Below are 12,695 nucleotides of genomic sequence, written 5' to 3'. Positions count from 1 at the left end.
CAGCTAATTCCAGCATGATCTACAGAGACTCTTGTTATCTCATCTCTTTTTCTGAGATTTTATGTTTCCCCCGTGAGCATAAAATAACAGTCAAGCACCATTAGGATCAATAGGATATTTTCCTATATGGATCTTTATTTTCAAGAACCAGAGCCACTGTCACTGTCCAGAGTCCACAAGTCAACCCAGCTTCTATTCTGGGAGCTCTGCCATCTTTTGGTTTCAGCCCTTGACACAGGGCAAGCTTAGGCTCCTGTGCCTGGGGAACTAAGAACTGCCTCCTCTCATTAGCACGCAGCCTTGTTTCTGTACTTGCCTTGTAGGGAAGAGGGAGACAGCTGACCCTTCCCCTGGGTGTCCTTGTCTCCTGGGCTTCCCCGTGGGTATGTGTGTGTGTAGGACTGTGTAAGCTCCAGAGGCCAGGCCTCTTGCCAGCTGCCAAGGTTCTCTTTCCCAGAATTGGGTTAGCCCCCAACCATTTCCATTCTCAGCCTGCTGCCAAGTTCTGCAGCAGGGTCCCCATGCCAGGTGGAAAATGTGCTCTGCCTTGGTAATCCAGACCTTGCATTTTAACAGAGATAGGAAACAGGAGTGAGTGAGTAGGATTTTGGATGGATGGAGGGAGGGTAGGGAAGTGCTTTTTGGAAAACCGTGCTGGAATTGATTGGCCCAGCAGCTTGGTTTTCACCCCAAAGTAGGGCTCACTCTGGACTGACCCCAAATAGCCAATGGGGAAACTCTTTATTCTTGGATCTAGACCATACTAGACCTGACAATCATTTTTTTTTAATCTGGAAAGTGGGAATAATAAATCCTACCCCATATATTCTTCATGTCAAATGAGAAATAAGCTCTAAAATACACCCCTGCCTACTCACTGGGAACAGGAAGTGCAAGGTTGGGTTTCTTTAAGTATATTCTGCAGAATATGGAGTGTTATTTAAAATAAGGCAGTGGCTAAATAAGTTTGAGAAACACTACCTAAACATGTTACAAAGGTTTCTTTTTTATAGGTCCCACTCAGGCCTTAAATATACCACTAACATATATGGTGGAGCTGCAGGGGATGTACGTACTGTATGCAACACTTCTTCCACTTTTAATCACACTTTCTTAATGAGCTTTTTCTCTAGTGCCATTTCTGCAAAAAAAAAAAAACAACACTTTGGAAGATGCGGGTCTAGGTCATAAGTATTTTAAGTATATTCATTTCGGTCTTTTGTTCTGTAATTGAAATGAGTGCTTCCTGCTCTGAAACACCTCTCTCCCTCTCATCCTTACAGCTCCCCTTTGAACTGGAGATTTACTACATTCAGCATGTTATGCTCTACGTGGTACCCATCTACCTGCTTTGGAAAGGAGGTAAGGCCACCAAACCACACCTAGCAATTCCCTTATGTTTTGGGGAATCATAAGCTCTTAGATCCTAACTGGGATCTTGAGCTGCTGGCTGCCCGGGTTTCTGCAGCAGGCTTTCGGTCAGACACCAGGCAGTAGGGAAATGAGCATGGGCATTGTCAGACCCATGACCTTTTCCAGCTAATTCCAGCATGATCTACAGAGACTCTTATTATCTCTTTTTCTGAGATTTTATGTTTCCCCCGTGAGCATAAAATAATAGTCGAGCACCATTAGGATCAATAGGAAATTTTCCTATATGGATCTTTATTTTCGAGAACCAGAGCCACTGTCACTGTCCAGAGTCCACAAGTCAACCCAGCTTCCATTCTGGGAGTTCTGCCATCTTTGGTTTCAGCCCTTGACACAGGGCAAGCTTGGGCTCCTGTGTCTGGGGAACCAAGAACTGCCTCCTCTCATTAGCACACAGCCAGAAAAGGGTCTGGAACCTTTTCTGAACCGTCCTTTGTGGGTGAGCATGGTGCCACTGCCTGCCTATCCCCACAGCCTAGGTCTTGGGCTCTTCTTTGCCCATGGTAGCCTTGGTTTTACACAGAGCCCCCCACACTGTCACACGCTTATACCTTCCCCCACAGCACGTGCAATGTAAGGTAGGAGAGTAGGTGGTACTCAGAGAGGGACCTTGTGCTCTGTTCATATTTCCATCCTCTCAGAAGCAAAGATACTGAAAGGGGCCCTTGAGCCCACTGAAAGATGCTTTGAAAGTTGTACTGTCTTTAACTCAGGAATGCTGGCAAAGCTTAAGAACTTCCAGCATGACATAGCCTCAAGGACCAGCCAGGCCAGGACAAGCTGGCCTGTTGCTCTCTATGAAGTTGGACCAGTTGAAAGATTTGTTCTCCGTGCCCTAGTTTCTATCAGTTAGGGTTCAGAACTTTGATTCTTTCAGGCTGTTTTTACCCCGTACAGCCACTTGGGGTCTCCACTGTCAAAGAGCACTTCTTTACAGTTTGCTCTAAATAGACTGTTTTCCCGAGTGACTGTTAAGGGAAGGAAGTCAGAAGTTCCAACATTCAGAAGGTGTGTGAATTTCTCAGGTCTGTCCCTTGTGGCACAGGAAACAGCTCCCTAATAATAGTCACATCTCAGAGATGATACATATCTCTGGAACCAGGCAGGCAGCTGTCCCAGAGCCCCAGAGGCCCACTACTTATGGTTCTTGCTTTCTGAGGTGTTTGATACATGTTCTGGCCAGATACACATGATTAGTAAATTGAACTTTTTTTGCTCATAGAAATCTGTCAGGTAGCTCAGCTACACTAGTCTGGCATGGAAAATACCAAATAGCCATTCTTCGTCTGTACCCCCCACCCTAAAAAACACACACAACCTGGGAAACTGCATCTTCTAGAAATGGATGCTTCCTGGCTAGGGAAATGGGCTGAGAAGGTGGGGGGTTGCAAATGTTAATCCTAATTTATTTCTGATGCTTAGTGATTGTTCCCTCTCTCCTCTGGAGCTTAGTCCTGAGAAGATGCAATAATCGTCCTAGCAGAAATAATGGCCACAGTAAATAGCGATGGCTACTTTTTATTGAGCATTTCCTGTTTGTGAGATATTCTGCTAAGCGTGTTTATTTCATCCCAAGTAACCTGGTGGAAAATCCTTCTTCTGTAGAGGAGAAAATATTAGGTACCTTGCTCACAACCATACGTAACAGAGTCAGGATTCACAGTCCAGCCTAGACTCCCTCCCAAACCAGTGCTCCTTCCATCATCCCCTGTTGTCCTAAAAGACAGCCGTCTGTCTCCTAACCACATCAGGGTCAGAGTCTCCCCTCCACCTCCACCCCTATTTAGCCATTCACTCAACACATATTTACTGAATGCCCAGCCCTGGCATGAACGTCAGAGCTGGGCCAGTCCTTCCACAAGAGTTCCTGTCTAAGGGGAAAGATAGAGAATTGTAACACAAGGTGATAAGTGTGACAGAGGAGTTTGATTTCCAACACCTGTTTTGCCTTCTCTCCTTCACCCTTCTAGGCTTTCTGGAGATCTAGGCTTCATTTCCGGTTCTTTGCTACCATCTGCTGTTTACTTTGGGGAATGATGAGAGATTCTGAATTTCCTAAGTCTAGTTTCACCTGCAGTGGCAAGCCTGGGATCTAGGCTTTGCAAAGGTGGAATATATCTGGAGTCAGCAGTGGGAAGACTATTTATTCCCTGTAAACTAAACATGTTGAGAGTTTGGGTCTTTCTTCCCCTGAAAGCTCTTATAGTTTTTTCAGAAATAAATGCCTCAGGAATTTCTATCCAAGGCAAGATAGGTGTGCCATAGATACTCCCGTGTCCAGGAACATTGTTCGCCTGAAAGTCAAGTCCTGCTTCTTCTGATTTGCAGGGGTCTGGGGGGTGCTTAGGGGAATCCCATTTCTCACTGGCTCTGCTGACCTTCAGCGCCAGCAAAGAACACGCGACCTCCGTTGTCCGCACTGCTGCACTGGAACACTGTCTATTTCTGTTTCCTTTCCTCCAAACCTTGCCTTTGGCCCTCTGAACAACGTGTTTTCTAAGCCCCCACCCTCTTCTTCACAAAACACAAAGTCCTTCTATCTCCTCTCAGAAGCTCTCTTCCCGCCCAGCCCATCTGCTGCCTGGCTCCCACTGTCTCTTCCAGGCCATTATTTCATCTCTACCTTATGTGAAAATGCTTTGTCCTTAGCATTCTCTCTCCCTGAGAGACTCCCAGCAAGGATCACTCATCCCACCCCCAACGTGTGGGCTTCTTAATGGCAGTGACATCTATATCCCCTTCAGCCACCTGGACCTTGTCTTCCCCCAGGTGTCCTCTTTGTGAGATCATAAGCCTCGTTCCCTTTCTGTGATCCAAATGTCCACTCCTCCCCCCGCCCCCAATCAGCCTGTACTACTGTGACCAATTCTTGGAACTTTCCTTTCACCAGCTTCTGAGAGTGTCTCACTCATCCCTTCTGACGGGATCAGTGTTCATTCTCAGTACCCAATCTTGGCCTACTGGAGAAAATCTCTCAACTTACTCAGATCTGAGCCACTAAACTGTCATGGTCTCTTTTATAACTGTGCTTTTTTCCCCCTCAATTATTTCCAGTCTTTCATCAGTTCCTCTACACATGGCCCTCACAAGTCACATGCAAACCCTTTACTGCCTGCCTCAAACTTCCTGTCCAGTTTATTCATACTTCCTGTTCTCTCCACTTCTAATAGATGTCCCTCAACAAATGACTGAGAAAATAGAGATTTTCAGGCCTCCCCGGTGGCGCAGCGGTTGAGCACTGGGTTGTGAAGCTCCCCGCAGCCTCTGCGGCGCCGGTTCGATCCCCGGCTGCTCCCCGGCCACCGGAGGAGGGTCCCACATGGCGCGCAGACCTCTCCTGCCGCCCGCTGCTCCCCTCAGCAGTGTACTTAGGTCCTTCTGCCTGCTCTGCTCCCCGCTCTGGCTCTGGTGAATTCTCTCACCCTCCCGCGCTTCTGACTGTGCCCAGTGCTTGTATAAATAAACAAACAAACAAACAAACAAATAAATAAATAAATACATCTTTAAAAAAAAAAAAAGAAAAGAAAATAGAGATTTTCAGATGGGAATTCCCTCAACGGCTTCTGTCCACTCTACAAGCCATCCTTGTATCCTCCCTGCCATCTTGGAGGAAGTGATATTCCTCCTGAATGAGGCCAACCACACCCTGGTGTGTACCTCTTATGCCTTCCTCCTCTACTGGAACCTCATTCCATCAATTAGTTCCTTGTGTAACAGGATTTTCAGCCCTTTCTTCATGACTAACTTTTTAGCCAATAAGGATGCTGAAGTCTTTCCCATTCTGAAGCACTTTCTCTCAACCCCATATTACCCTATCTTTCATCTTCCCTTCATAGCTAAGTATATTAAAAGAATAACCTAGACAGTGTTTCTTAAACCTCAGTTCTTTCAACATGACAATTTTGTCCTTATCTATGTAAGCACACGTTATTATGTATGTCTTACATGTCCTTAAATCTAGTAATTTTTTTTCCTAAAATATATTTGTTGTTAAGAGGAACTTTACTTGTGAAATTCTAGATTCAGTGGTTACCTGTTTGAATACTCTTTAAATACATAACTTATAAAAAACAAAAAAACTTTATAAAAAAAAGTGTTTACCACTTATCTACACTGAAGAGCTGTAGACACTTATCTACAACTGAAGAGCTCGTCTTCCCACTTAGCTTTCATTTGTCAGAACATTGCCATCTGATACCTTCCTCACCTACCCCTCTTCTAAAGATTTCCACCTGACCAATCTAATGACCATCTCAGACTGTGTCCTGCTGGAGCTCTCTACTGTGTTGGAATTGTTGGTCACTCGTTTTTGGAATGTTCTATCAGAGCTTCCAAAATCTCCTCCTCTCCTGGCTTACCCTACCTCACTGACCCTACCTGCCCATGCCTCCTTTACGATTTATTTTTTCTCTATCCTCTGAGAAGTTGATTTCTCCAGAGTTTTGTCTGGACTCATTTCACACACTCTGACTCCCTGATATATAGTCTCATGTGCTTTCACACCTTAGCCACCAGTCTGTGTAGTGATGCCTCCCACATCTACATCTGCAGGCCAGACTTACGAGGCTCAGTTTCATATCCATCCCTTACCATAGTCATCTGAATATCCCAGAGCACACCTCAGGTTCTCCTGCCCATGCTTGACAGTCAATTTCCTCATCAGCCCTGCTTTTCCTTGTGGCTCTTTCCAAGTAGCACCACCCAGTTACCCCAGGCTGGAAGCTGGGATTCATTGCTATCCTTGCTTCTGATTTATTCACTCATCTAACTCGTATGTCTTGTTATTTCGTGCTGGTATAACAAAACACCACTGACTGGGTGACTTATAAATAACAGACGTACAGTTGGGGGCCTGGGAAGTATGTGAGCCAAGTGGCAGCATGGTCACCTACTGGTGAGGGCCTTCCTTCTGGTTCACAGGTGACATCTTCCCACTGTGTCCTCACTTGGCAGGGAGGACAAGGCATCTGGAGCTTCTTTCAAAGGGCACTAATTCCATCTGTGAGGGCTCCACCCTCATGACCTGAGCATCTCCCACATGCCTACATGCTAATATCGTCATCTTTGGGGGTTAGGCTTTCATCCTATGAATTTGGGGGGGGGTGGGCAAAAAGATTCAAACCATACTAATATATTTCTATCTTTCTCCTTTCTGTTAGTCTCTGCATTGACTATTGGGGTGCCCTGAGGAGCAAAAATCAGCTAGCACCCCCTTCCCTCCTAGAATTGATCATGCAGTGGTGGTAGACCAATATGAACCCAATTTTCACTTACATAAATGTATAGTTATAAATGAGATAAGTGCTCTGGTTAAAAGGAAAATGCTTTTATGAGCACACAAAACAAAACAAGCTATTATAGTTTGGAAGCTTTGGGGACGAGTTCCGAGGAAGTGACATTTCAACCAAAATCTGGAGGATGAGTCAGGGTTTACTAGCAGGACAAAATGACATGTGTGACAGCACTGTACAAGCCAGGGCAGGGTAGAGGACCTTGGGCCTCAGGGACAGGCAGGGATCAGATAGGGAGGGCTTTGTCAGCCATGAGTTTGGCCTTTATTTAAGAGCTGTGGACAGCCAGGGAAAGTTTCAAGAAGTGGCATAACATTGGCTTATTTTTCCTAGTGATTCTTTTCCTATGAAATTCATTTATATAGTTAAAAATGAAATAGACAGTAAGCTATACTGCACAGTCGCTTTCCCGCCACCTTCCCCCCTCCCACACTGCCCTTTCTGCTCCTCCTCCACAGGTAACCACCATTTCAGTATTTGCATATTCTAGTTTCTTTTCACACATATAAGTAACTTTAAAAAATATTTTATTTTTCTCCTTCTTGAGACAAACATTCCCAAATAGCAAACTACGTAATTGTTTTGTCATTGTTACTACTTTGCTGACCGGGATTTCTTAGAGCGCTTTCAGTGTGAGCCCATAGGAAGCATCCTCATTCTTTTTCATAGGCTTGTGTGTTCCACCTGTGGGTGATAAAATACAGCCTAAAAAATAGCAGTACTTTATAACAGCACTAAGATGTAACAGACATTGCTTCAAGCTCTTCTCACACATTAACTCAGGCTTCACCGCAGTCCTCTTAGGCAGACCTTACTGTTTGCTCCCTTTTAAGATGAGAAACTGATGCTCAGATAGTACATGGCAGATCCAGGATTTGAGCCCTGAGGTATGGCTACGGTGTTCTCTCTGTTAAATATAATATGAGGCAAAGGCTCTATACCGTGATTTATTCTTTCAATCTCCTATTGATGGACATTTAGGTTGCTTCAAATCTTTTGCTAATGTAAATAACTGAACGACTTTGTGCCATTTTGCATGTCTACAAGAACAAGTGACACATGAGCAGTGTAGGGTTGGGTCTCTGACCCTCTATGCAGTCGAAAATCTGCTTATAACTTGATTCTCTACAATTTTAACTACTAGTAGCCTGCTCTTGCCTGGAAACCTTCCCAAGAACATAAAGACCTGGGTCTCCCCTGGTGGCGCAGCGGTTGAGCGCTGGGCTGTGAGGCTGCCCGCGGCCTCTGCAGTGCCGGTTCGATCCCTGGCCGCTGGCGAGGGTCCCACATGACTTGCAGACCTCTCCTGCCTCCCGCTGCTCCCCTCAGCAGTGTATTTCGTCAGTCTGCCTGTTCTGTTCCCCGCTCTGGCTCTGGTGAATTCTCTCACCCTCCCATGCTTCTGACTGCACCCAGTGCTTGTATAAATAAATAAATAAATAAATCTTTAAATAAAAAAGGAACATAAAGACCTGATGGACACCTATTTTGTATGTCCCATGTAATATATACTGTATCCTTACAATAAAGTAAACTAGAGAAAAGAAAAGGTTATTAAGAAAATCATAAGGAACTAAAAATACAGCAGTATAGGGTATCATCAACGTATGTTCACGTCTGTCTATAGGATGAATCATTTGTCAGTCCCTACATCAATATTATCTTCTATGATACAAAGCCCTGAGGAGGTTACATGTATTACTAACAGTTGACATCAAAAATGAAAAGAGAGTTGGGAAAAGAAACACATGTGTATTTGCAGATATAACGATTATGCATGGGTAGCAACACAGCAGTGATGTGATTGCTTTCTAGTCATCTCGCTTCTACACTAATGAATGAATTGTTATCACATTTTGATGGTGTGCAGTATGGCAGTCATACTCATAATACTCTATTGGGAACATTTTTGCCCATCAGATGGGGAAAATGACGGTATGTCAACTCAGTTTTAATTAGAATTTCTCTTATTTTGAGTGAAGCTGAGCACTGTTTTTACATGTTTAAAATTGGCATTCACTTTCTTACCTGAGCCACATGTAGCTCGCACATGCTCATTTTTCTCCTGTGTTGTTGGCCTTTTCTATTAAATTGAAGTCTAGGAATCCTTTATAGACAAATACTGTCAATCATCTCCATACTCACCCAGCCTCTGGTAGAAGATCTGTACTATGTAGTTAGGCTGTGATGGTTGTGCCTGTACTGCATGTGTGCAGATTTCTTGTTGGGAATCCCTAAATAATACAGAGCAACAGCTACTGACACAGCATTTGCATTGTGTATTAGGTGCCATAATTAATCTAGAGGTGACGAGAAGCGTACAGGAGAGTGTGCGTGCGTTCTACACAAACACTATCCATTTTATTGGAAGCATTTGAGCATCTGTGGATCATGGTAGCCAAGGGCTCCTGGTACCTTTCTCTTAGGATACCGAGGGATTGTATTAGAAGTTGGCAATATGAACTTCAGATACTGTCTCCAGTTGGGTAATTTGTCTTTTAACTTTGCTCATGCTTTATTTTTGCCATATATGATTTTTACATTTCTATGTCATTTAACTTATTTACCTTTTATTTTATGGCTTCTGAGTTTTTAGTCATGGCTGCAGAGCCCTTCCCCACTCTAAGGTTATTTGAAAATCCCATATTTTCTTCTGCTATATGAATAATGAATAGTTCCATTTATTTTTAATAAAAATAAATCGGATATCATGTGTTTAAATCTCACATCCCCTGGGAATTTATGTTGATTTACAGTGTAAAATAAGGATCCAGCTTTATTTCTGGATGGTTTCCCATATGTCCTAACACTGTGTATCAACTCATCCAGCATAGTCCAACCTGCTAGTGGAATCCATCGTGCTGCTTCTGTGCGGAGAGATCACTGTGTTCTCCTGCTTTTACCCCCTCAATGGCTCTCAAATCCATTCCCTTGCTGCCATCATGAGAGCCAGTACCTTAGGTCGAGCTTTACTCATCCCTTCCCCCAACCGTGACAATTGACTTTGTGTCATCTTCCTGCCACCAACCTTTCCAGATCTCCCTACCAGCGCATCATATAGCTCCCAAAGCTATTGCAAAGCCCAGACAGGACCATAGCATGTTCCTATTTGGAAAATTTCAGTGGCTCCCCCTTTTCCCCAGTAACCAGTGCAAGCTGGCAGCACAAAGACCCTGTGTGACTTGGCCCTACCCCTACCCCTTTGCCCTCTCTTCCTTGTATACCACACTCTGGTGATACCAAAATCCTTAGGGCTCTATGAGTTTGCTGCATGATTTTCCTGCCTCTTTGCCCTTGAAAATGCCATGAATTTTCCTGGGAATGTCCATGTTGAGCTTGTTGGTCTGAAAGATATTGATGAGTTTAAAAATTCATGTCAGTGGTCACCTTCTCCAGGAAGTCCTCTGTAACTCTTCTGTTGCAGTCCTTCCCATACTGCCCTGCAGGTGTCTCTCTATAAGCCGGGTCCCTATGGACAGGACTTGTTCTTTTATTCTTGATGTTTCAGGCTGAATGAATGAGTGATTGTTACATCCACACACTGCACTTTTCAAATATTAATCCATCTTACAAGTTAACATTTATTGTACATTTTCCATAAACTGGGTACTGGGTTAGCTTTTCATGTGTATAATCTTGATCTTATATGATCCTCACAACACTCACTGGACTTTACAGAGCCCCTGATCTTGGATGAGTAAAATAGACATGTGTTCATTTGCATGGACTCAAACTGAAATATAATATTTCCTTCAGTTGTGAATCATAGGCAGTAATCCACAATTACTTTAGCAGTACTTGGCATGTTGTCGTTAATGTAAATCACAGATTTTCTTTGCATGTTACACTTGCAGCAGAGATCTTGAAAAAAAATGCACTTCATTATGTTAAAATTTAAAAAGATTAGGTTTTTAAATTATATTTTGATAAAGGTATTTCAGCATGAGTGGTTCCTGTTGTAATCCTGTATATTTTATTTGATATACTTAAAACCTTTATTCTCAGACGGGGTCTATTTCCTCTCCCCAGACTCCTCCAAACTCCCCAAGGCACTACACAGTTTAGGTGCCTCTGTACTATAGTTTAAACTGGCATTTGATGCCCCAAAATAGATGACTGGATCAAGAAGATGTGGTACATATACACCATGGAATATTACTCAGTATTCAAAAAAGATAAACACATGCAGTTTGCAGCAACATGGATGGCGCTGGAAGGGATCATGCTCAGCGAAATAAGTCAGAAAGAAAAAGAAAAATACCGATGGTCTCAGTCATAGCAGGAATCTAGAAAACTTAAATAAGGGACCAGGAAAATGAATAACTATAAGAAAGTGAAAATCAAAATCAACAAAAAACTATGAACCAGAGAGGTGGGGGGTGGGGGGTGGGGAGGGGAGGGATTGGGGTCAAAATAAGGGGGCTGCAATTGTATGGGGAATATAAAAATAAAATTTAATTAAAAAAATAATAAACTGGCATTTGATACCAGGCAGGCAGGTTTCACCTCACACTATGCTCCTTCTCCATGTGGCACTGAATTAAGGTAGAATGTGGGTTCAGATCATGGTTCTGGGGCTTGGTTTAGTGCCTTATCCTCTCTGCGTCTGTTTTCTCATTTGTAAAATGAGGGCGGTAATTGTACTTCACCGAGTGTTGTGAGGATTCAATGAGCAGATAGATGAATAGGTAGATTAATAGATGGATGGTTGAATGAATGGATGGATGGGTGTGTGTGTATGTATGTATGTATATATATATATATATATATAAAGAGAGATAGTGAGTTGTCAGCAAAGTCATGACATATTTTTTTCTATGTTTTTCAAGCAAAAATGCATCATGACTTTTCTGACAAGAGAGACTGATTTAGTACATAGTACAGTGCCTGGCACATAATGCTAGATACTCTCCTCCTCCTCCTCCACCTCCTCCATCTTCCTTCTTCCTCTTGTGCCTTCTTTTCCACCACTGTTCTACTACCTGTCATTCATTAACTGCACATCTGTCTCCCAACTGGACTTTTTGGGCTCTGGCGGTCAGAATTGTGCCTTGCTCAATTCTAAAGCCAGAGTCTTGCACTTACTGAGTGCACGTTTGTCAGTGGAATCCATGCGGCTGGTATCTCTCCTTTAAGGTGCCTATTTCACCTTTGGGTTCCATGTCACCCCTATCACTGCTTCTCTTCCTTCTCTCCTCCTTCGGCTCTTTGCTCAGCTTGCCCCGTGGATCCAGTGTCCCCCAGCTGTAGATCTAACTGCAGGTTGGATAAGTAGCAGAGGTGCTTAAAAAGAAACATGTCTGCAATCAGACTTTTCATTTTTTTTTTTACCCTTTCCTCCAACCTGCTCTTGTTTATTTCGTATCTTAGAGGTTCACCATCCATCCAGTGCCAAAGCCTAGACAACTGCCTGGATCTCCCTCACTCCCTCTACCAATCAGTTCATACATTCTGATGATCCAGAGACTTACAGTTCTTGCAAATTTGGCTCTTCGTCTCTATCCCCACCACCCCTCCTAGTCCCAGCTCCCACTTTCTATTACCAGGGCTACTTATGTTTCTCTCTTATCTCCCTGCCCACTAATTACCCAGATCAGATTTTGCTCCACTGCTTAAAAATCCTGGCCTAAAGATTAACTCCTTCACATGGCATTCAACACTATTTAAAAATATGACCTTTGCTGTCTTTTTAACCTCATTTCCATGCACTTAGACGCCAACCGCCATTACTTTACCTCCCATGCAAATAAATCTGCTGACAGATTTATTCCCTCCTCCCCCCCATGGCCACGTACACACCAGCCTCTCTACCCAGAACCTGGCAAACTCCATGTCCTCCTTTATGAATTGTATCAAAGGTGCTACCTCCTCTCTGGAGCTGTCTCTGATTTCCCCAGGCAGCCTAAGGCACATTTTTCTGAATCTTCCCCTTATACTTTCTATATATGCACAGAGCATTGCAGCTGCCAGCTG

The 12,695-nt window shown here is 43.6% G+C and overlaps 1 protein-coding gene across 8 annotated transcripts in view; it reads left to right on the top strand.

The window, feature by feature from the left end:
• Positions 1 to 12,695, top strand: part of TMEM164 (transmembrane protein 164) — a 150,606-nt gene that overhangs the window by 119,912 nt on the left and 17,999 nt on the right. For all 8 annotated transcript variants that reach the window (XM_037512078.2, XM_037512074.2, XM_054695614.1 and 5 more), the window contains one exon: positions 1,284 to 1,362. In XM_037512078.2, the coding sequence (XP_037367975.1) occupies positions 1,284 to 1,362 (79 nt within the window). The remainder of the gene's footprint in view (positions 1 to 1,283; positions 1,363 to 12,695) is intronic.

This window comes from Talpa occidentalis, unplaced genomic scaffold (assembly GCF_014898055.3).
Source record: "Talpa occidentalis isolate TD23 unplaced genomic scaffold, MPIMG_talOcc4v2.1 talOcc4.15, whole genome shotgun sequence".
NCBI lineage: Eukaryota > Metazoa > Chordata > Mammalia > Eulipotyphla > Talpidae > Talpa > Talpa occidentalis.
Note: the sequence above shows the minus strand (reverse complement) of the source record. Positions and strands in the feature narration are given on the sequence as shown.